General features: G+C 41.7%; 1 protein-coding gene across 2 annotated transcripts in view; it reads left to right on the forward strand.

Moving 5' to 3' along the window:
• ube3c (ubiquitin protein ligase E3C) overlaps positions 1-20,324 on the forward strand; it is a 33,342-nt gene extending 13,018 nt beyond the window's left edge. Inside the window, exons 12-24 of one of the 2 annotated variants that reach the window (XM_071525798.1) lie at positions 133-219; positions 369-526; positions 901-1,127; positions 3,737-3,841; positions 4,845-4,932; positions 7,784-7,881; positions 9,091-9,223; positions 11,387-11,634; positions 14,697-14,909; positions 16,538-16,726; positions 16,822-16,888; positions 17,232-17,362; positions 19,108-20,324. In XM_071525798.1, coding sequence (XP_071381899.1) covers positions 133-219; positions 369-526; positions 901-1,127; positions 3,737-3,841; positions 4,845-4,932; positions 7,784-7,881; positions 9,091-9,223; positions 11,387-11,634; positions 14,697-14,909; positions 16,538-16,726; positions 16,822-16,888; positions 17,232-17,362; positions 19,108-19,278 — 1,915 coding nt within the window. In that variant the 3' untranslated portion in view covers positions 19,279-20,324. The remainder of the gene's footprint in view (positions 1-132; positions 220-368; positions 527-900; positions 1,128-3,736; positions 3,842-4,844; positions 4,933-7,783; positions 7,882-9,090; positions 9,224-11,386; positions 11,635-14,696; positions 14,910-16,537; positions 16,727-16,821; positions 16,889-17,231; positions 17,363-19,107) is intronic. The other variant, XM_071525806.1, reaches the window with a different exon arrangement.
• The last annotated feature ends 1,634 nt before the right edge of the window (positions 20,325-21,958 follow it).

The following is a 21,958-nucleotide window of genomic DNA, read 5'->3' on the forward strand; positions in this document are numbered from 1 at the left end:
GTAATTTTATTATTCTACACACTGATTGTGTCATCTGATTGAATTAGCTCTTTAATTCATCTCTTGATGGCGCCCGTATTGGTTATGAAAATAAATGTTTAAACTTTATTTTTCCCATTTTGTTCTTTCCAGACTTCTGTACAGTTTAGCTTTCAATGCACGTTTCCTGAGGCATCTGTGGCACCTGATAACTTCAATGACGACTAAAATGATCACTGGGTGAGTTCTTCTGTCTGTGTGTGTGCGTGTGTGTGTAGCGTATACTAGTATGCATGTGTGCTTGTGTGCAGTTGATGTTTATCTCTGCTTGTGTACATGCAGTATGTGCCTCCTACTTAACCTCCTCCTCTGTGTGTCTGCTCCCTCAGCTCCATGGTTCCCCTTCTGCAGCTGATCTCACGAGGGTCTCCCCTGTCGCTGGAGGACTCCAACCGCATCATCCCCCTCTTCTATCTCTTCAGCTCTCTCTTCAGCCACTCACTTATCTCTGTGCACGACAGCGAGTTCTTTGGCCATGAAATGGAAGGTAGCAGATTTAGTCATCAGTTTCACTGGAGTCATTTAATTATCATTGTCTTACACCTTTTAGTTTTCCGTGTAAATTGTCTGATTATGTGCTCATGTACTATTGACTTTTTAGATTTTGGTGAAAGTGAAAAGTTGATCTGAAATGTCCTTTAGCTATTATTGGTGTTGCCTAGAAATTTGACCTACATTCCAGCAGGGGAAACTCATATTATTCGTCCGTTTTACTACATGTTAGACAAGACTTACATAGCTATAGGATACGAACATCTGTGATCATTCTTGTTGTTGTTGGCAATGGCATGTTGACCTGCCACTGTGTGGCTGTAAAAATCTATCAATACAAAGACATGAATACATTCTGGCTCTCGGCAGGCCAGCCTCAGTCGTCCATGATGCCCTTCACACTGCTAGAGCTGGTGACTCTGTCTCGCTGTCTGAGGGACGCATGCCTGGGCATCATCAAGCTGGCCTACCCCGAGACCAAGACGGAGCACCGCGAGGAGTACATGGCTGCCTTCCGCAGCGTGGGTGTCAAGACAAACACCGAGGTTCAGCTGCGCATCCAGGCCGAACAGAAACGCTGGGTACAGCTCTTCAAGGTAGGATATATAAGGCTGAAAGTGTCCCAGTTTCCCCCCCCCCACCTGTGACAGAGATGTGATGTTTTCTAATCAGTGCACGCAGCCGCATGGAGTCTCATTTTATGGTACAAAATCCGATCCCTGGGCGTGCAACCTACAGACAATTTGTATTTGAACACTCAAATTGGAATTTGCCAGTGTTACCATGACAATAAGTAAATCATGCGGCATTCATTTGAGATGATAGTCATAGTTTTGGCAGACAACGAGACACAACAAAGAAAGCAAAATAGCTGACTTAATTGGTATTGGTATAAGTCAGGCCATGAGCAGTCATCCAAAAATCAGTAGCAATTTGTAATTGAACATGAAGGCCTGCGGGGTGAACGCAGACTAACTCAACATGGCAGCTCTATTGACACAAGTTGTCTAATTGAGGCTTTTATGTACAAATGAAACTGAATGCTTAAGTAGTAGCTCCATCTCTGCAGAGTTCTCTGCAGAATTGCTTGTTTACAGTTATCGTAGGTGTGTTTCATTGTTTTCCTTTGATACTTAAGAGCGTACTTAAGAGCATTAGCCACGATATGTGACGCAGTAACAGTAGGCTTAATTGTTGTGAAGCCTTTCTGTGCAATGAAGCATATCGTCCTTGTGTTTGTATTTGTGAGGGGAAATCAAGCATCTATGCATGAACAGGCAAAGACGAGGCAGAGAGCAGCCATGGAGGTCATCCATTGGTTATTTACCCAGAGGAAATGAGGCAGATAACAACGTTAACTTCGTTCTCCTTAGCTCTTTTTCTCATTCCACGGCTCCCTCTCTTTTATCCTCTCTCCTCCTTTCCTCCATTCTCTATCAAGGAAACGGTAATTAAGCGACTTTGTTCCTGGCTGTTAGTCTTTGACAGAGGGATTTGAAAGCGAACACTGGTGTTCTGTGAAAGGTGGCAAATACGCGAAGAGCACGTCAGGAATTTTCATAAAAGATCTGCTCAAAGGCCTCTTGTCAGCTAAAACGACCCATTAAAGAAGTGGGGAGCAGGGGAAATGCATTTTCCAAATTGAACGGTGGGATTTACAGTCGGTTTAACGCCGCTGACCCCTAACACGCTAATGTTTGGTTCGTGTCATCAGCCGTCCCTCCCCATCTTTTATCACCTCCATTGTCGAGCTATCTATTTAATTGAAAGAAGTTAATTGAATGAAAATGATCAACTAAGCTTGTATTAATATTGCTAATGGAACTTTCTTCTTGGCCATGTTTGGAGAGCGATGTCACGCCGGAGTTTGGGAAAGGCCCATTAAGGCTTGCACTTAACCCGATGGGCTAATTAAGGAATGCTTATTCATTCCCCGAGTCAGGGGGTAGGCTCGCTCCAAACCCATCGCCACGCGCCTTTTACAGCATTTTGCACTTGCCATTATTGCAGACTCCGGTCGCCTCCCATGATTGCCCATGATTGATTGTCTCCCTATGAAAATGATGTGCTTTAGAAAAGAACATTTCGATTCAAACAATCTACCCTGGTTATTATATGGAAATGGACTGGCTGTAACTGGCATTGCAGACAGAACAGCTCCCTTAGCTAATCCTCATGAAATGACATGCATGAGGTTATAGAGAGGATGACTGGGAGCAACTAGTCATAGCAGCAGCAGAGCCTTTTATTGGCAGGCATAATGTTGGGCGGCAGGAACCTAGAGGTTCGCCAAGCAGACTGGAAGGTCATCAGTCCGAATTCTGGACCAAGTGCAAAAATCTGGATGGTAAAATAAATTTTCAAGCTAAACTGTTAATAATAATCATCTAGCTAACTGGTAGTCATGGTCTGTCTACATACCATCTTCTCATGTGAGTTTTACCAATGCAGTTGCTTTTTCATGGCTAAAAAATACACTGCACAGACCGGATGAAGTTGTCTATGAACACACTTTGGCAAAAAATAATTCATGTTTGTAGGGCATGCATTGCCCTTGATTATATCAGAAGTGGGATTTTTTGATTAGGCTTTTAAAATGTATGCAAGAAAAAAGAGGTTCAGACAAAAAGAAAACTGAACGCTGGAAAGTACAGATGCTCAGTGTAGCCGATGTCGCTGGTTGTCTGTTCATAAACTTGCATAGCGGTTTGGATGCTATAAAGTGAAAATGTTACATTAAAGTGAAATATCGCTTTAAGCATAAGCCCTCTGCAGGCCAGGCGAGAACCACAGTGCTTTGAACCAATGGTGCTGTGTCTTTTGCAGGCTCTGTCCTATGGCTGATGTCAGCAGACCTCCCCAGTAATTAACAGGGCTGGACATTGAGGGACGGTGCAAGTCGTTTTTCTTTTATACTCCCCATAAATGGCACACTAATGGCTGAATTCTCAAATTGCTTTTTTTTTCTTTTTTTTTCTTTTTTTTAAGAGAAAGCACATCATCTTGTTGAATAGCCTGTACATGAAAAGCCTCTCTCTTTATCCGTCTTGTTTGTATTCTCCACTCTGAAATGTACTTGAAACAAACAGTATGCAGTGTGCTATTTTATCATTGACTGAACAATTCCCAGTGTCAGTGTTGTTAATGTGATGTGTGTCTATGTGTGTGTGTGTGTGTGTGTGTGTGTGTTTGATCTACTACCTAGGTCATCACTAACTTGGTGAAGATGGTGAAGGCTCGTGACATCAGACGGCCCTTCTGTCCGGCAGGTCACTGGCTGTCTCAGGAGGTCAACATCCGAGCAGATAAGGTGCCGTATTGTCATCACAGCTCAAATTTTACCCTTAAAGTGCAGTAAAAGTTACCAGTGTGTCAGTGTGTACCTTTACATGCGCCCTGATAATCAGATTTTAACCTGATTAAGGTGAAAAATCAACTGTAGCAAATGTCTTGTAAACACAGTAACTCTGATTATCTTTGATTAAATAACCTGATTATCACAACTAGATTCCTGCTCGTTCGTAGGATTTATTATTTCGGCTCATTGCTCCATTCTGCCGTTTTTAAAATTGCACTGATTGGCCTAAGGGGGGTGCTACAATGTTCGTTTACTTTCACGAAACTGAAAATGTCATTGCTCTGTTCCAGAATTTTCAAAATTAAACTTTTGCTCATTAAGGGGGGCGCTACAGAGATTGTTTGATTGTCTGTACGTCACACACAATATATTGGCTGTTGCTGATTGGATTTTGACGAAATTTAAGGAAATGATGCGCTTATTGCGCTGTTTTGTCATTTTCAAAATTGCACTGATTGGCCTAAGGGGGGCGCCACAGTGTTTGTTTAATTGTCTGTACATCAATCATGAAATATGAGGTAACATTTTCTTCTACTTATTGCCCCACTACAACTCTGCACCATTTATGGGGGACAACAGGTTTACTGTTCAGTTGTTTTTCTGATGTTGAGATGGTAGGGAGCTGGAACTTGTGTCACTTCCTTCTCTGTGTAAACTAATGTTAATGGAGAGAAATTGTGTTGTTGTTTTTTTTAACCATGTAAACGCTTTAATCAAAAGTTCACCTTATTCTGGTCGTTCACAGTAACAGGAGTATTGTGTGCCTGTAATTGTACCTAGTGTCATGGAGTCTGCATTTCCGCTTTACATGAAGCAAACGTGAAATAGTGAATTGCTGTACAGTGCTACAAATCTGCCTCTAAGACCCACCTGCAGAAATGTGTATGTCGATGGAAAACAGAGGTGAAGGATGTTTGAGGAGTTAAGCTGACCTGTCGGCCTCTTGCCTCTGCAGGTTACCCAGCTGTACGTCCCGTCTGCAAGACATGTGTGGAGAACACGGAGGATGGGGCGCATCGGGCCACTTCAGTCAACACTCGATGGTAGAGTAATCTGTTTAATGGTTTCTGTAACGACAAAACCCCTTACATTTAAAAAGTAATTACTTAAAAATAGGTGACTGAATTGCATTGCCTTACTGGGGATGGAAGGCTTTCAGTAGGATAATGTTAGTTTACAATCAAAGCTGCTCAACTGTGTTTTTATTGTCTAAATCTAATATAATTTATCAAAGGTGGAATAAGATGGAAACACATTTGTATAGAATAGTTTTACCAGACACAAAGATTAAAAATGACATGGGTCATGACTTTGAAAGCTGATTAAATATCTGTGGAATTGTCATGATGGGAGCAAAAATGGAGTGAGAACTATTCCAAAGCTAATCCAAGACTTTATCCATGAGGCCATACCGATGTACAGCATAGAGCTACTGCATTGGCAATGAATGAGATTTTAGACTCATATAATGCTTGTCTCAGCTTGACGCATAGCCCAGTAAAATCATCCTAATTGCTGTCCAAAGTCACCTTCTCCATGTTTCCAATTCATTCTCTTTGGAGCTTTGCATTGGTATAATATCACAGAAGAGGGGATGGGAAGAACTCTTCTCTATCTATAGGAGTTGTAAATTATTACTAATGTAAAGTGAACTGTCCTTGGCATATTTTGGTGCTGAAAGCAAATGAGATCCTCCCTAAACAAATGGTCATTGAGTCTTTTTTTTAGATATTTTGACTAGCTTGATGAAAATACCTTCATAATGTGAAAATGTTCCCCGAAGTACTTCACAGCGGCAGGAAAAAAACCCCTGGAAAAAGTTATTTACATTCCCTACTTTAACAAAGATAGAGTACCACATTTCCCTTCATTGACTCAATTAAGTGCTCGAAGGAAAAGACACTGACGCAGGCAGAGCGTCTTCTGGCTCACTTTGAGCCTCCCAGGTTCTTGTGAAGTACAGTGTGAAAACAAGCTGATAACAATGTGTGTATGATCTACCTAATGCCACTCACAGGCTGTATGGGATAAATTCAATTAGTGTGAAAGTACCTGATGAACTCAGCCACATCTGGTCTGTGTGTTTGTCTGGCCTTTTCTCATTTCCTTAAATGGACAGGCCCATGGCTGATGAATGAGCAACGTATTGACCACTCCGGAGCCATATTTCTCCTCAAAGATGGAAACCTGATGGGAAAATGCAGATCAGATTGACTAATTGAGCAGAATAATTGAGCTGCAGTGGAAGCAAAGTGAGGAGGGTGAATAGCGGTTTAGCTGTTGTGGCAGTTTTTTTTGTTTTTTTGTAGGCTAAACAGTCTAAACCCCGAGTTTAATACAAAACAAACGTCGGCTTAATGGATAGCTAGACAGGTGGATGGGCAGCTCACAGTTGAGTTAATTAAAAGGGTGTATTATTGTAGGATGGCGCAGGGAGGATTGAGCTGTTTTTAATGGCCTGCTTGTAAACAGCCAGCAGCAAGGTGGACCGGGTCCTAACTCGAGAGCTAAGTAGTCAGAATGGAGAGAGGTAACAGTTCTGTAATGATAATATAGCAGTATAGGGTAGTGTTGGTGAGAGGTGTTATGTGCTGAAAAGACATGATTTCGGCAAGCATCCGCCCTGCTGAAGTGTCCTTGAGCAAGACAGTGAATCCCTACCAGCTCCAGTGTTGCCCATCTGTAGCTGACTGTGACCTCTGACCTCCCTTTAGCAAAAAAAGAGAATTTTCCCATGGTGATCAGATTATCATGATTAAGGCCCACTAGGACAGATAAATTATTTTATTAAATGAAGCATGTTTTTTGGGATGCTGGATTTACATATACTCTCACATTGGATTTCATTCAGTCCAAAACCTTTGACAGGATTTGGATAGAACTACTTTGATTGCTCAGGTGTTTAGTGTTGGCCATGAACAAAGGTTTCCCCATATTGGTATGAACAGTATTCTGTCAGGGAGAGAGAGAGAGAGAGAGAGAGAGAGAGAGAGCATAAGCATAGGGCTTTAGCCTGGTTGAACATTAACATGGCTGTTGTATCAGCTGTGGTTATGGAGGACCGACATAGGACAGGAATGTCTACACTGTCCATGTTTTTAAGACCAAGCACCACAATGGAAATACGTCTTTGACTTTGTGTGCTGTGTCTGATAAACTTGAGAGGCATGTAATAGATGCCTGGACAATTGTTTAAATCTAAATCACAGTTTTAGTTTCCACAGTTCCACTGCGGTGCTGAGAACCAGTAGACCAAAACCTTGGCCTAATAAATGTAAATTGCACAGATCTAAGTGTGTGGTTAATCTTTTTCACAATTAGTGCAGTGAAATATTTTTGTTCCTCAAATAATTGAAACTAAGAATCATGATTAATAATCATCATGATATCTCGCAAAATTATCAGCATAGTGCTGAAACGATTATTTTCATCAGAAAATAGATATTTATTTCAACAGAAAATTAACAGATTAGAATTTTTCATAATTGATCATTTCAGTAATTTATCAAGTAAATTTATCAAGTAAAAATACTATAATTGGCTGGTTACAGCTTCACAAATGCTAAGATTTACTTGCTTTTCTTTGTTTCACATAATTATAAAATGAATACTTTGGAGGGGTTTTGGAAAGTAAACAATTTAAAGACATCACTTTGCACTTTGATAACATATGATCTGCATTTGTCCTTATTTTTGACATTTTGTAGACTCTGAAAAATAATAGATTAATTGATAATGAAAATAATTGTTGGTTGCAGCCTTAAATCAGGATGATCATTGTATCCGTTAATGTGTAGCCCTAGCATGTACATTTTTAACACATGATGAGAGAAGAACGATCGAATATTCAACAGCAGTAAGAGCTAACGTGCTGTTGTGTGTATCTGCCTGCAGTTGGCTTGGAGCCTCCGCAGCTGTCTGTGTCTGAGGAGAGACACCTGGCCATCCTCACTGAGCTTCCCTTTGTGGTTCCCTTCGAGGAGCGAGTCAAGGTACTGCACCGTGGCTCCCACACACACCTACCACACAACCGCTTCTCTATGCAGACCTTGTTCATTTATGCAGTATTAGTATTGTCAAGGACCTCGCAATATGATTCAGTTTCATTACTTTGGGTTACAATTCGATATGATGTGATGCTTCACATAGTATCCATATTGTATACAGTATATATGACAGAAATGTTCTATGTATTGATAAAAACTGTACAGAGTGTCTTTTTAATATTGTAATATTATCGCATGATTATGTGCATTATTGATTTGGATTAGGGGTCAAATTGGGGTAAAAACGAATTTAATATTTTCATTCCTCTTATTAAAATTAAATGTAAACAGTGCACACTTCTGGGTGCAGCAGTGAACTGAAATAATGTGTAACACAAACATACACATTGTAAATGCACAATTCTGTCTGTGAGCTGACCTCAAAACACACACAGTAGTAAATGGGCTCAGTTCCATCAGGATTATCCGCAGGCTGTTGGGAAAACATCCGACTGGTGTCTAGTCAGGTGTGTGTGTGTACATTTATTATGTTACCACAGTATTTTAATACCGTCTGGTAAAGCTTACAGATAACGTCCCGGTTATTGAGCCCATTTTGCTCCTTTTTGTTTTTGAATCTGACACCTGCCTTGAGATTAGCTGGCGCTGCTTAGTGATGCCTTACTATTGAATAGACGTAGTTTGGTCACTTGGGGCCTCCGTACTTCTCAAAACCCTACAGGAGCAGAGGTCTTGAAAAACAAAAGAAATTCAAAAACAAAATCTGCTCTTCTAAATAACAGGTGTTACATTGTATCTCTATCTGGATGTGCAGAATTAGTATATTGATTTGTTTTTTTTTTCTCTCTACCCAGTTTCTTTGAATTGACAATTGCAAATCAAAGTCAGAATATTCTATGCAGAATCTAGTAATCGCCACTATTTAATTCACCATGCCTCAGACCTTTGTCGCATGTCATCCTCTCTCTGTCGCAATCTTTCCTGTCTCTCTTCACTGTGAATTCTTAAATAAAGGCACAAATGGCCAAAATATAATCTTTAAAAAACAGACAGATCCAAGTCACAGAATAGGATGAAAGGAATAAAATCTAACACACGGTTAGAATAAAAAAAAAAAAAGAGAGCGATAACTGAAAGGATTTCCTCTTGCGGTTTGTCAGTGACTCTGAAAGTGGGCTTCCATCTGTCCTGTAGATCTTCCAGAGGTTGATCTTTGCAGACAAACGGGACGTGCAGGGGGACGGGCCGTTCCCTGACGGCATCAATGTCACCATTAGACGCAACTACATCTACGAGGACGCCTACGACAAGCTCTCTCCAGAAAACGGTACTTGCATCAGTTTACAAAAAGCCACTATTTAACTGTGCATTATGATTTTTTTGGTGTTTAGATTTGGGGTAAATATGTGGAAGCAGCCTAAATCATGTTGGCAGGAGAATGTGCTGTAGTGGCATTGTTATTTCCTGCTTATATTCTCTGGACCAAAAGTATGAAAGGAGAAGGAAGCATGGTTTTGTAGTGAATGTTAAGACTGTTACTGCAACTCTTATTGTGCTCTATAAAATCAGGATATTGAGGTTCAAGGTTCCAGTTAGCATTAAAGATGAAGGTTAGCTCTCTCCTTGTGCAGAGTATTGAATTTCGGTAAAGCATAATTGTGGTCCCGATTATTATAATGGATCACATAAAAGCGGAATCAATTATTTTAAGTCACCTCTTTTGTGTTTGAATTTGAAAGGGCACTTCTGTGGGGGCAATCTGATTAAAAAGAGTAGTAGGAGACCTTATCTGCTTGGCTGAAGACATGATCTATATCATTTATGTGTCTATAAGTTATAGCTGACTTGATTTATCGCCATACATTAATTATACTGAAACATGACCTCTTATGTAGTTTGATTTGAATATTCTGCAGGTCAAGGAAATGCTTTTTCCAAGATGTGTCTGTTGCAAAAACAATACAGGTATACATGAAGATATTGCTGATATAGGCTGTATATTTCAAGTTTTATATGTTCTAAATAATCAAATCATTAATTGGAAAGTTTGTTCTTGGGTAATGTTGTGTAAGTTTGCTGTAGTTTATTGAGAACAGGAAATGCAGAAATGGAAAAAACTTTAAATATACAGGAATAGAAAAGTAGAAGATACTATAGAGGGCTTGTGAGTGAACCTTCCCTGAAGAAGTGAATATAAATGGTGTCAACAAATTAATATATAATAGAAAAAAAAAACAGTACAATTTTGAGGCAGTGTTTGTAAAAATAAAAATTGGAGAAAATGAGAAAAACTACCCTAATACAAAAAATACATTTAATTTTTTTATTTGAAATAAAATAGGCTAATATATCAAGTGCTATGCTGATTGAGCACATACTGTATTTTGACACCTTGAGATGAGATGACATGAGATGTAGATATTTGTGTTTAGTCTGATAGTCTGTAGTATTCCTCAGGTCCACGATGGCAGAAATTTGACCTTGGCTGCTTCTGAAAAAAGCAACATGAAGGTGGTCTAGTGGAATAGCTATGAATCTGGTGATTGGAGTTGAATCGAATGTTTAAGTCTATTGTTTAAGTTTATATGAGTGCTGGCAAAAATCTTAATATGCATATCAATTCAAACTAACTGTATGGGTGCTCACCCACATGGCACCAGTTACATAGCACATTCATGTAGTTTTATGTCAGCTTTCATTCATTTTTTATTTATACGAAAGAGATTTGTGAACTAGCAGCTTGAGCAAAATTAGTAAGTAAAACTCCTCCTGGCAATTGCCATTTTTAACTGAAAACCATGCTTTGGGGTTAACCTTGAATATTCACTATGAAAAGTTGGTAGATGGCGAGATAAGATCAATTACATGATTACGCATACATGGGAAGCTATGCTATTAACAAGGTGAATGATGGAGACAAATAGCAGGTGCAGCAGCATACTTGGCAAACAGATTTTTCTGGACCATCAATACATAACTTTTTGTTAGAATTCAGGGGTCTGTTGATACAACCTGAGATTATATTTCTCAGGATGTCACAGGGATTTTCAAGATGTCAGACATAGGGGAGGAATTTAGGTTAAAATGTAGGATGAACCTGAGGAGATTATGTTGTTCACACAAGGACAACCCACTGCAAAATCTGATTTTGTAGGGGGGTGTCAGTGTGTGTTGGATTATAACATTAGAAACTGGACTGAAACCACTGACCATTAGAAACTAAAGATACTCTCAGCCTGGCTGAACAGGTTTCCATGCCACAAATTACTGTAAAATAAATGCGAAATAAAGAAAGGAAATCAATGAGATCATCGTAATGTTTGGGCGGGCTGTTTGCCACATTTATCAGAAGATTGAGTGAAGATAGATGCACAGTTTGCTGTGGCCATGAACTTTATTGACCAATAAAAGCACCATCTGTCGTTCCTCCCTGTGTTCTTTTATCCATCACTTCATAAATTCTTCCTCATGCCTTGCGTCCTTATTTTAGAATCGGACCTGAAGAAAAGGATTCGAGTGCATCTGCTGAACGCTCACGGTCTGGATGAGGCGGGCATCGACGGCGGCGGAATCTTTCGGGAGTTCCTCAACGAGCTCCTCAAGTCTGGCTTCAATCCCAACCAGGGCTTCTTCAAGACCACCAACGAGGGCCTGCTCTACCCCAGCCCGACTGCGGAGATGCTGGTTGGAGACTCCTTCGCCAGGCACTACTACTTCCTAGGCAGGATCCTAGGAAAGGTGAGGCTCCAAAGTCTACAAAGATACTGTATTGATCCCTGTAGGGAAATGTTCTTTCCCCTTGCCCCCCACCAGGAAGGTTAGAGCACTGGGCCGACTATAGAACAGCACCCATGAAGCCGGTAGGGATTTGGTGTCTTGTCCAAGGATACATGAGCAGGGAGGGTGCTTGCTGTCACTTAAACCCCGGTCCTCCAGCTGAAGGACAGTCTTAAAAACCCCAAAAACAAGAGGGAAAGTCTATGAGGACTAATTTAGGTTTTTGTTCATTTTGAGGTAGCGAACATAGAGAACCAAAAGGAATCGAGAGACTTGTAAGATTTAGTCAGACTGCCTTGATGTGATGATCAATACGTCAATTGGGATCAATCTATGTCGCAGTGTTTTTGCATAGCCACCAGTGCATAACAGTCAATGTCAAGGCTTCCCTCTGACAGCATAAATTTAAATTTAGAGGTTGGCTGTCCTTTACAAAAAGAAAGGGGAATTTGGTGGTTGTTCAAGAAACTGACAATGTTTAGTGCAATTGCAGGGCATTTGTTTCTTTAAAAAAATGATAAGGACTGCAAAGATGAAGAGCCTGAACCTGGAGCTTGTACAAGGTTTAGTATTGTTAATTAGCCCTGTGCGTAATCTGTTGATGGCATTGTTTTTCTGTCCCCTCCTTCCTTGATGGCACTATTTATTAGAGCCTAATGTTTCTAAATCATCCTTAATGCATGCGGTGGTGATTGTTTATCAAGATGCCTTCCTGGTGGGGGGTCATCTCAACCGGAGAAGAATTACCTCATGACAAGCGGTCGCCTCTCAATTAGGGCTTCCATTAGCCGATGATTCCTGCCTCTTGTTTGTGTGGTGATTGCATTTGGCTGGCGCTAAATCAGTGAGCCCACGCAGACAGGACATAAATAAGCGTTCAAAGCATGTGGTAATAGCATTTTGATCTGTTTTACAGTCAGGAACATCTAAGTCTCTCTCGCTCGGCCTGAGATGGTCCGCTCCACTTATCAGAGCACCGTAACTCCTCCTCCTCCTCCTCCGCCTCTTCTTCTTCTTCGTCTCTGTATTCTCTCCACAGTGAGAAATGACCAGTCAGCGGCTACAAGCTGTCCGCCCCCCACTCCCTCCGCTGTGCTCTCCACAGCTAATGGTTCAGGCAATTAGGCGGGGGGAAATTAATTTGAATTTGACTTTCAATTAACCCTACCTTAAGTTCCTCTTTCTCCATAAATATGGACGTTTGAGTGGCCATTTGAGAGGTGTATTGATATTTGTTTAGTGCCGTTATTGCCTGGATAAAAGGCAACCGGTTATATAGATTGGGATTGCATCACCGGTGCTGCGATGTGCGCAGTCCACATTGCGACTCAAGGGACAAGGGAGATTAATATTGTTAATTAATGTCCGAGGCGTGCCATTGTTGTGGGGGTGATGTATTACAGGCAGGAGTGGCTTGTCTAGGGTACTCACTGAAATGGGATTGAACATCAGAATAGAGGCCGGTCATCATCCTTCTTCCTCACTTGTCCACCCAGCTGACAAGCAGAGAGATTTAAGCCACAAATGGGGGCAACATGAAAACATGTTTCTTTTCCTTCTGTGGTTCTACCCTTCAGACCTAAGGAGTAAAAACTGCATTTTTCCCCTGATGGCATGTTTTTACTTACATTGTTCTGTCAAAACCATATTTCTCGTCATGTAGTGGGACCTGTAGCAGACAGCTCCTTTCTCTTCGTGCCTCATCCATCTCTCATTAGCACAAAACCTCCAACCTCATCAACAGCGCCCCTTCCTCTGCTTAAACTCTGAGGGTGATGAAAGTGTGATGTGGCTGCAGGCTGCACCCTCCTCCCTCCTTATCCACCACACTGCTGCATTGTCTTTACTCATTGATCTCCGGCGACTGATAGTTCGCTTTAGAGGTGTGTGGGGTTGGCGCTGATTGATAGTGATGCGTTTGAAAGGCATTATAATTTTATTGATTCTTAATGTTGTAAATTAAGGAATTTATTTGGCAGCTAACAGAATGCACCTGCAATGTTGTTGGCATTTATTCTACCTGATGGTGCCGCGATCTGCTTTAATTGCGTTGCCACTGCACTCACTTATATTAAAAGGCCCGGGCCATTATAATTAATTCTTTCCAGCCCAAGTCATTTTGGCACAATTTCTGGCAATAAACACTCATAAATAAAGTAAGTGGCATTGAAAAAAATAAGGCTACAGGTTTTTTCCATATACTTATTGCTGCCTCTTCCCGGCACAAGTGTTATTGATAGGTTTCAAGGGGCCACACTGCGCATATGGTCTGAAACGAGGGCCGGCCACGAGAGAAATGCTAAGTGGATTATTTTGCATAAAAAATAGACAGTGTTTGAAGTTGTGCAATTAACCTGTGTTTAGAAAATAGCTGTGATTTATGCTTGCGTGTGTGTTTAAGATGCATGCATTATGGAAATCCTCTAGATTTATAATCCATTTAGCTGATGTGGTCAGGGTTTTTAGCACTATCATTTATAAAGACCTGTATATTTTAATGCCTCCAACGGGCTCTTTTTCGGACTATTCCAGTACATTAGCTTTGGGTTTTATGAGTCACCTGCCCGGCTGTGGTTCTTAATGGCATTTCAGGTCAAGGTGAGAATTGGCATTTATAAAGTTTGAGGCGGGTGAAGTAGAGGCCTGTGTGTTTTAGATAGATTGGCCCTTGTGTTCTGTGTTTTGCTCTCGCTCACTCTGATGTGACCATATTTAATATCTTATCACTTAATTCTTTGATATAAGAGTAGTAGTGCAAGTTTAATTTTGTGTAATGCATGTTGTAATCAGATCTTTGAATATGTACTTAGCAATATTATGTTTGCACTTGATGCAGCCTGCAGTCCATTTAGTTATCTAGGTTATATAATAATGATATTTTCTTCTACCTGGTGAAACCCTAGCAATAAACAATCCCTACATTTTATGCTCATGCCAATGTTTTGACATTTTGTGGAATGGACACTATTTATTTGTTTTTTCTCTTGCAGTTCTTCTCCAGTTAATCTCTTTTTTGTCCACAGGCGCTGTATGAGAACATGCTGGTGGAGCTGCCATTTGCCAGTTTCTTCCTGTCCAAACTTCTGGGAACCAGCGCTGACGTGGACATCCACCATCTGGCCTCGCTGGACCCCGAGATGTACCGCAACCTTCTGTTCCTCAAGAGCTACGAGGACGATGTGGAGGAGCTGGGCCTCAACTTCACAGTCGTCAACAACGACCTGGGAGAGGCCCAGGTGACTGGGGCGGGGGACAGGGTGGGACGGGGCTAGATAAATGATTCACATGTCTTTTCTTCCATCTCTGAGTCTATTTCTATCCTGGTCAGTACCTCTCATTCAACCGCCTCTCCTTCCTCCTGTTTGGTTCTTCTTTGTGGCGTTAATAATTCATTTCCCCCATGATGTACCAGTTTTCAGCACTGAGAGAGATAAAGCACGTTGCTGCTGTCGCCCTAAGCTCTGCTGCAGTGCAGGAACACAGCAGCTCTGTTGACCATTCCACCTGCCTGGCCTCCAGAAATTATCTCAGAACACGCCTGACAGAAGCAACTGGCTGCTCTTAAGCACGTCCGCTCCAAAGCTCAAGGCTGTGGAGACGAGACACCACCCCCACACTGAGTCACCTGGACCTGGACCTGCACTCTACCCGCAGCCCCTGTTTGCTCAGGGCCTAACACCTCTTATTAGCTCTTCTTCAAACAAGACCTGAAATGGTCGAGTTACAATGTGGCCCTCCTGGTCGCAAATAGGGCATCGCAAACACGATAGGGAAAACAATTTGTGAAAGATTAGGCACACACCCGGGAGCAGTCTGCCCTGCATTTGCCCTCGGGAGATAGCCAAAGCAAGCAAGATAACGACAGTAATTCTCTTACATTAGCACATAATCAGAATCCAGTGAAAAAAGGAAAAAAAACAAAAAAAAAACAGAAAATGATTAGTGTGTGAAGCACTACTCTACCTGGGTTCTACTGGGTTGTAACTGGTAGATGCTATAATTTATTCATATACCAGGCTCTGTGAACGGAGATGAGCACATCTGATCCAGTGCTAAATGCTCTAAAGCTAATGAAACTCAGGGCCAAATTGTAATGGACCATATGTTCATGTGGCATGCTGTATTCAGAGACACTGAAACTTGCCCACCAAAACACACACACATACATATACATAGAGCTTTGGAAGGATCAGACTGGGGGAAAATATTTTAAACGCCTTTCTGTCATTTCATTAAATCTAGCTGGCATAATAAAACCATTTACATTGTTTCTTGGACATCTGCCATTCAAACGCTAAGTATACAACATTTTAGTTACAATATGGTGTTGTTGAATTTTGGGATATGATTCCAACCACTGATTTACGTTTGTTTTGCATTTTGCAAAAAAGGTATCACTTTTTTTAACTGACATTCACTTCATAAGCACTATGAACCTAATATGTAAAGAGTGACTTGAGAGTGACATGCCTTAAATCTCATTTACCTTGTGCGTTGGGTAAATTTGAGGTTGTGAAGGTCTGAAAGGTCTTGAAGAGTATGGAGAATGAAGTTGATGGTTTCCAGGACTTGAAAAGTTAAGAAAATGCACAAGATGTATTAAAGTTTGGTTTAAATAAAGTATTCAGTCCAACAGCAATGTCACATAGTGATATTTGTTATTGTGAATACTAATTTTCAGTTATAGAGTGTTGTGGCCTAGTTAATAGTCATATTACCCAGCTACTATCAGTGCTACATCATATTGAACACCAACAAATGTCTTTAAATGGAGTTAGGAAATTATGGTTTGGAAAAATCACAGAATTTTTTAACTGAAAACATGTAGGAACCTTGTAAATCGCTGCCTTTGCCTCTTCTCCAGGTGGTTGAGCTGAAGCTAGGAGGGAAGGACATTCCTGTGACCACAGCCAACCGGATAGCCTACATCCATTTGGTGGCCGACTACAGACTGAACAAACAGATCAGGCCCCACTGCCTGGCCTTCAGGAACGGCCTGGCCAATGTGGTCAACCTTGAGTGGCTGCGCATGTTCGATCAGCAGGAGATCCAGGTATTCTGCACATGACAAGCAAATTTGCAAATCAACTTGAGGAATATTTATAACACACAGTGACTGAAAATTGATGTTTTTCCACCTCTTATTAGGTGCTGATATCTGGGGCTCATGTGCCAATTTGTCTTGACGACCTGAAGAAGTTCACAAACTACTCAGGTAGGAGCTGATGTCGAAAATATTTGTGCTGGAGCAGCAATTTCCTGCAATGTTTGGAAACCATAACAAAGTTGCTCACTTAATTACTTGACTTCCGTCATCACTCCCTAGAAATAAACATTATGTTAGAGAGTTGATTTTAGTTGCTGTAATGACGCATGGTTGAATTGACATGCAAGATTTTAACAATATAAATTGTCATGGTAAACAAATCGGCATCAGCATGAACTGGGAGAGGTGAGGAGTGTCATCATTGAAGTTAATAACAGATTAATAGATTCAGCGAGGGGAATGTTCATTTGTACGAGTGCAGGTTAAATAACATGATGTCCGTCTCCTCCAGGCGGCTACACAGCCACTCACCCTGTCATCCAGACCTTCTGGGAGGTGGTGGAAGGCTTCACAGACGAAGAAAAGCGCAAGCTGCTTAAGTTTGTCACCAGCTGCTCCAGACCTCCACTCCTGGGTTTCAAGGTGAGGGTTGACCAAAAGTTCAGCTTGATGCTTTTCTTTTTTTTTCCTCTCTCTCCTTCTTTTCTTCTCCGCTCTCCCTCCATTTACTCTGCAGAATATGTATTAGCAGTAGCCACCTGTATCGGTAAGTTTACAAAGGAATTAGACAAAGCTCACCAGAGGGGAGTGTTCTCCCTTAATGGGCTTGTAATGAAAATACCTAGACTGATAAAGCCCCTCAAATGATCATTTTCAAATTAGGCAGCGATAAGACCGGGGCAGTCTGGCGAAGCCTTATCACCACCTCCACCGCTGTTATAGTTCATGACCTTCTTCTGTGGAAGAACTGCTCCTGCAGCTCTGTATGTGTGGGCTTGGTCAGAAACCTTGGCTGGATAAATATTGCCATTTCAGAACTCAGTAGCATGTTGAACTTTTGAACTTTTGCCTTCTATTTGACATGGCAGAAGGGAGTAATTTCCTGTTGGATGAACATAGAAGAAAAGTATAGCCCTACTTCTAAACATCATCTCAACACTGCTGAATCATTATTGCTAACCTGCTATTTCTAAAATGATTTCCTAATAGGAAGCCATTTCACTTCCTCACTGACTTGATTTGTGGGACACTTAAGTAGTCCGAGATAAGAAAAAAGGCAGAAAGTGTTGCTCGGAGCCATTAGGAGTTTTATGTGCCTTACTTAGTATAACCAGAAGCTGTAATCGTCATATGATTGGTTTTACTACTCTTTATTACTGTCATTAGTTAAGAAAACTTAATTGCTGTTCTGAAGTAGAGGGAGGGAACAAAACTCTCCTTAAAATCCTCCGCAGTGCCTCCTCTAGGGGTTTGAGAGTTGCCTACCCTCCTCATTTAATGAATTTGACTTTGGCTGGTGTGTGGATGCTTCCCCCTCCCTCCCTGTCTCTTCTCTGGGCCGGAAAGGGCGGTAATTCGCGGGGGGAGCGGCCCCTGACCTGGCCCTCAGCTTGAGCCAGCTAAGCCTTAATTAGCTGTCGTGAAACGGCCCAGGATTCATTAGAGGAGAAATAGCTCTGTCAGGAGAAGCCATTTAAAAAAGATGATGGAAACTTCCTTTTTTTCCAAAATGATAGCTCCGGTAATGACACTTTCTCAATAAGCAACGATAGTTTAATACGGTAATTGTCAGAAAAATGGGGTCATTACGGCGAAGCCCCTCATGAGCCATTTAATCGGGCTAGTATGGCTGCTGAACCGCACACACTAACTTTAAATAGCAGGATGAAATCAGGGTAGAGGAGCTGATTCCCTGGCCTGGCTCGTGATGGAAACGGTCAGTGTCACAGTCTGCAGATGAGGTGGCCTCATCACAACGAGGCTCCATTTAAAAAATGCCAGATAGACAACATGAAATGACCATTCCTTCAGCATCTCATCCAAGGGTCAAACTGTGGGCCAGTGTCCCACTCAGTACCTTTCAAGCACTGAGCTGATTTCCTAAATTTATACTTCAACTGTATTAGCTTAACGCTTAATGTCTGTCTTTTAACATTTATCCCCTTATGGAACTCGACATTTATTGCTTAATCGGAATTGCCTGGGACATTGTGATCATCGCTGACATGAGTTGATTCACATCTCATTTTTCTTCATATACCCCAAGGTGGCCCCCATTCAAATTTCTCTGAGTTTTTGTCTGTTCTGTTACTCTAGCCAATTCTTCATGTGCTTATTAAAGCCCCCTGTGTGAGTAGCTTAACGTGTGCGGCTGTGTGTGTGCGCAGGAGCTTTACCCGGCCTTCTGCATCCACAACGGGGGCAACGACCTGGAGCGTTTGCCCACCGCCAGCACCTGCATGAACCTGCTGAAGCTCCCCGAGTTCTGCGACCAGCACCTGATGAGGAACAAGCTCCTGTACGCCATCGAGTCCTCCGCCGGATTCGAGCTCAGCTGAGGAGAGAGGGGGGGGGGGGGAGTTCTCTGTCCCTGCATCCATGGACTCATTACCACAGACTGGCTGGGAGAAAGACTGGTTCAGACAGAGAGAGAGAGAGAGGGGAGGAAAGCAATGATGCACTGACCTGCCTGATTCACTGTGTGTGTGCAAAGCCGCGGCGGAGGGAAAGATCGTCCGCAGACTGAAGTAGGGGTGCAAGGATAGGGGGGCGGGAAGTCTTTTCTTTCTTTTTTTTTATTCTTATGGCTTTTAAGTAATTTAAATGTTTATTATTCAACTGACAAAGCACGTAAAAAAGAGCAGCGATAGTTGAATCTTGCAGGACTTGTGTCATGTGCTAAAACAACACAAGGAATGAGCCGCCACAGGTTTCCACAGCGACAGTCGCTCTTTTCTGTAACCTAACAAGAATAGCAACAACAGAGTTTTTTTTCACCAAAGATTAAGTGGTGTCATATAAAGAAGAAAAAGGCAATATAGTGACAGATGGGAGCCGGGACTGCAGGACTCTAAAGCCACCTTGTGGTGTGCCAAGGGCTGTGGAGGCGGAGATGCTGTTGTGTATAGCCACCATGTACTTTCAGGTAGAGGTCATCAAAACTCTCCTAAGTTTTTGTGATTTCTCAAATGATTCTTATTATTAGTAATAACTGTCACGTCCGATACTCATACCGTAAATGTGTACATGCCTTCGGATGGATACATGTGTGGATATGTCAAAGCAAGTGGCCTATGTTGTTGGACTACAACGGGAAAGTACTATTGACTATATGATTATGGATTTGTGAATATGTATATGTTTACAACTACTCTTGTATGATTCATTTATTCAATATTTGTACAGGTTTCTTTTCTGTATCCTTTGTGTGATGAGCGAAGGCCTCATGCTTGCTAAAGTGAACAATCTATTCCCTAGTCGGTGCCCTACAGTTTGCTCTTCTGGAGCAGCGACTGCGTCACGTTGATAAGGCTTACAAATTATCAGTGTAACAACAGGGTGAAAAAGAGTGTATGGATATGAATAAACCCACTTTCTTTTGCATTTTCCTTCCATAAGTCTATTTTCTTGTTGCTTGTAATTTACAGTAATGACCAAGACATAAAACAGTGCTTTGTGGGAAAATCTTCTCCTGAGTTTTATGGCCTCTGACATATAATTAAAGAAACATCCAGTTAAGAAACACTGAGCAGAACTATTCTGGCCTTGAGATGCATTATCGGGCTGAGCACAAATTAAGATTGTGTGCGTTTGTCATAAATCTGCCTGCCCTCTGATGCAGTACAGTCCAGGAGAGATCCATCCCTCTTTGGACCGCTTCCATCCCTCCATCCTTTCCCTCCCTGCTGAAACGGCCAACTACTGCCCCCTCTCTCATTTCAAACCCCAAACCCCATGCATCCAGCGGGCCAGGGAACTCAAAGTGGTAATTGGGTCTTAAAAACCAGACTTGTCATTGAAATGAGGGATTCATCTCAATTACTATGAGATTTATTTGAGACTATTACCTTGTGATGGATTATAACTGACAAAGTTAATGCAGGCTGTTATGAATCATTCTCTGTGCGTAGTATACTTTAGCTTGCTCATAGGCCTTTTAGGGGCTAATTGAAGCTTTTAGGCTTATTTATCTTAACTGCAGAGCAAGAAAACATCAACAATCACCTGAAAGGTATGGGAGACGGGACGTTAACTTTCCAAAAGGCCGTTCCAAAAGTGCCGTGGACTCCACATGCCTATGAAGCGAGCTGTAAACTAGACGAGTGTGAACCCAACATGCAAGCACATCTGACAAGTTAATCATGATCCTCTATCTGACCTTCTACTCAATGAACAAATAATGTTACAAATCATGAGAAGGGGGCGAATGGTCTTTTGGCATTCAAAGCTGCCAGGATTGCATCAAGGAGAGAAGACCTTGCGCCCTCACGCATCACGTCTTGTTATACAAGAGTGCCATCTTGCGGTCAACTGGTGGAACTGCATGGGGAAATTGGGGACATTGGGATTTACTGTATATCTGCGGGACAGTTCAACTCAGATCAGGGGTTCCTCCATTTTTTCATGTCAAGAATCGACAAGCAGAGACGTTTCGGGCCACGCACCCCCATTTGATGAATGTATTTTCTAATGTCTCCCTTCTAATAAGAGTTTTCAGTCTTTCTGTAGCCTACTATAGGTGGGGTGAAAGCAGTAAGGCGCGTGGAACCTCTAGTCAAAATTCTTACACATTCTCAACTTCTAATGAATGAAATGAAGTAGAGTAAAATGAAGCTAAATTCCTGGACGTAAATCCCTAGGCTTTGGCAGATTGGTCCCAACAGAATAGAGACGAAATAAAGACCTAGACTGTGTTTGAGCGTCATGACTACGGCTTTGCAAACTCGGAAAGGTTATAGGCAAATGTAGACCTACTGATTTAGTCTAATGTTTCTGCGGTTAATATTACAGTAGGCTACATTAGGATACCACTGCAGTCTGAGTGACAGTGTTGTGTTATGGGCGTAGTTATGCCTGTCTAGACACGAAGAGGGAGTAGCCCTGCCTCCCTCTCTGGGTTTTATTAACCCATGCTACTCTGTCAATTATGTTATGAGCAGCACTCTGTTTTTTGCTGTTTAACAGTTTACAGTCAGTTAATATTGCTTCATTTTTGATAGCCCACCAAATTTAGCTCTC

Source organism: Centroberyx affinis, unplaced genomic scaffold, assembly GCF_046629955.1.
Source record: "Centroberyx affinis isolate AG114_WGS23_722 - 3 ecotype Tasmania unplaced genomic scaffold, CSIRO-AGI_Caff_v1 ptg000109l_1, whole genome shotgun sequence".
In the NCBI taxonomy this organism is placed as follows: domain Eukaryota; kingdom Metazoa; phylum Chordata; class Actinopteri; order Beryciformes; family Berycidae; genus Centroberyx; species Centroberyx affinis.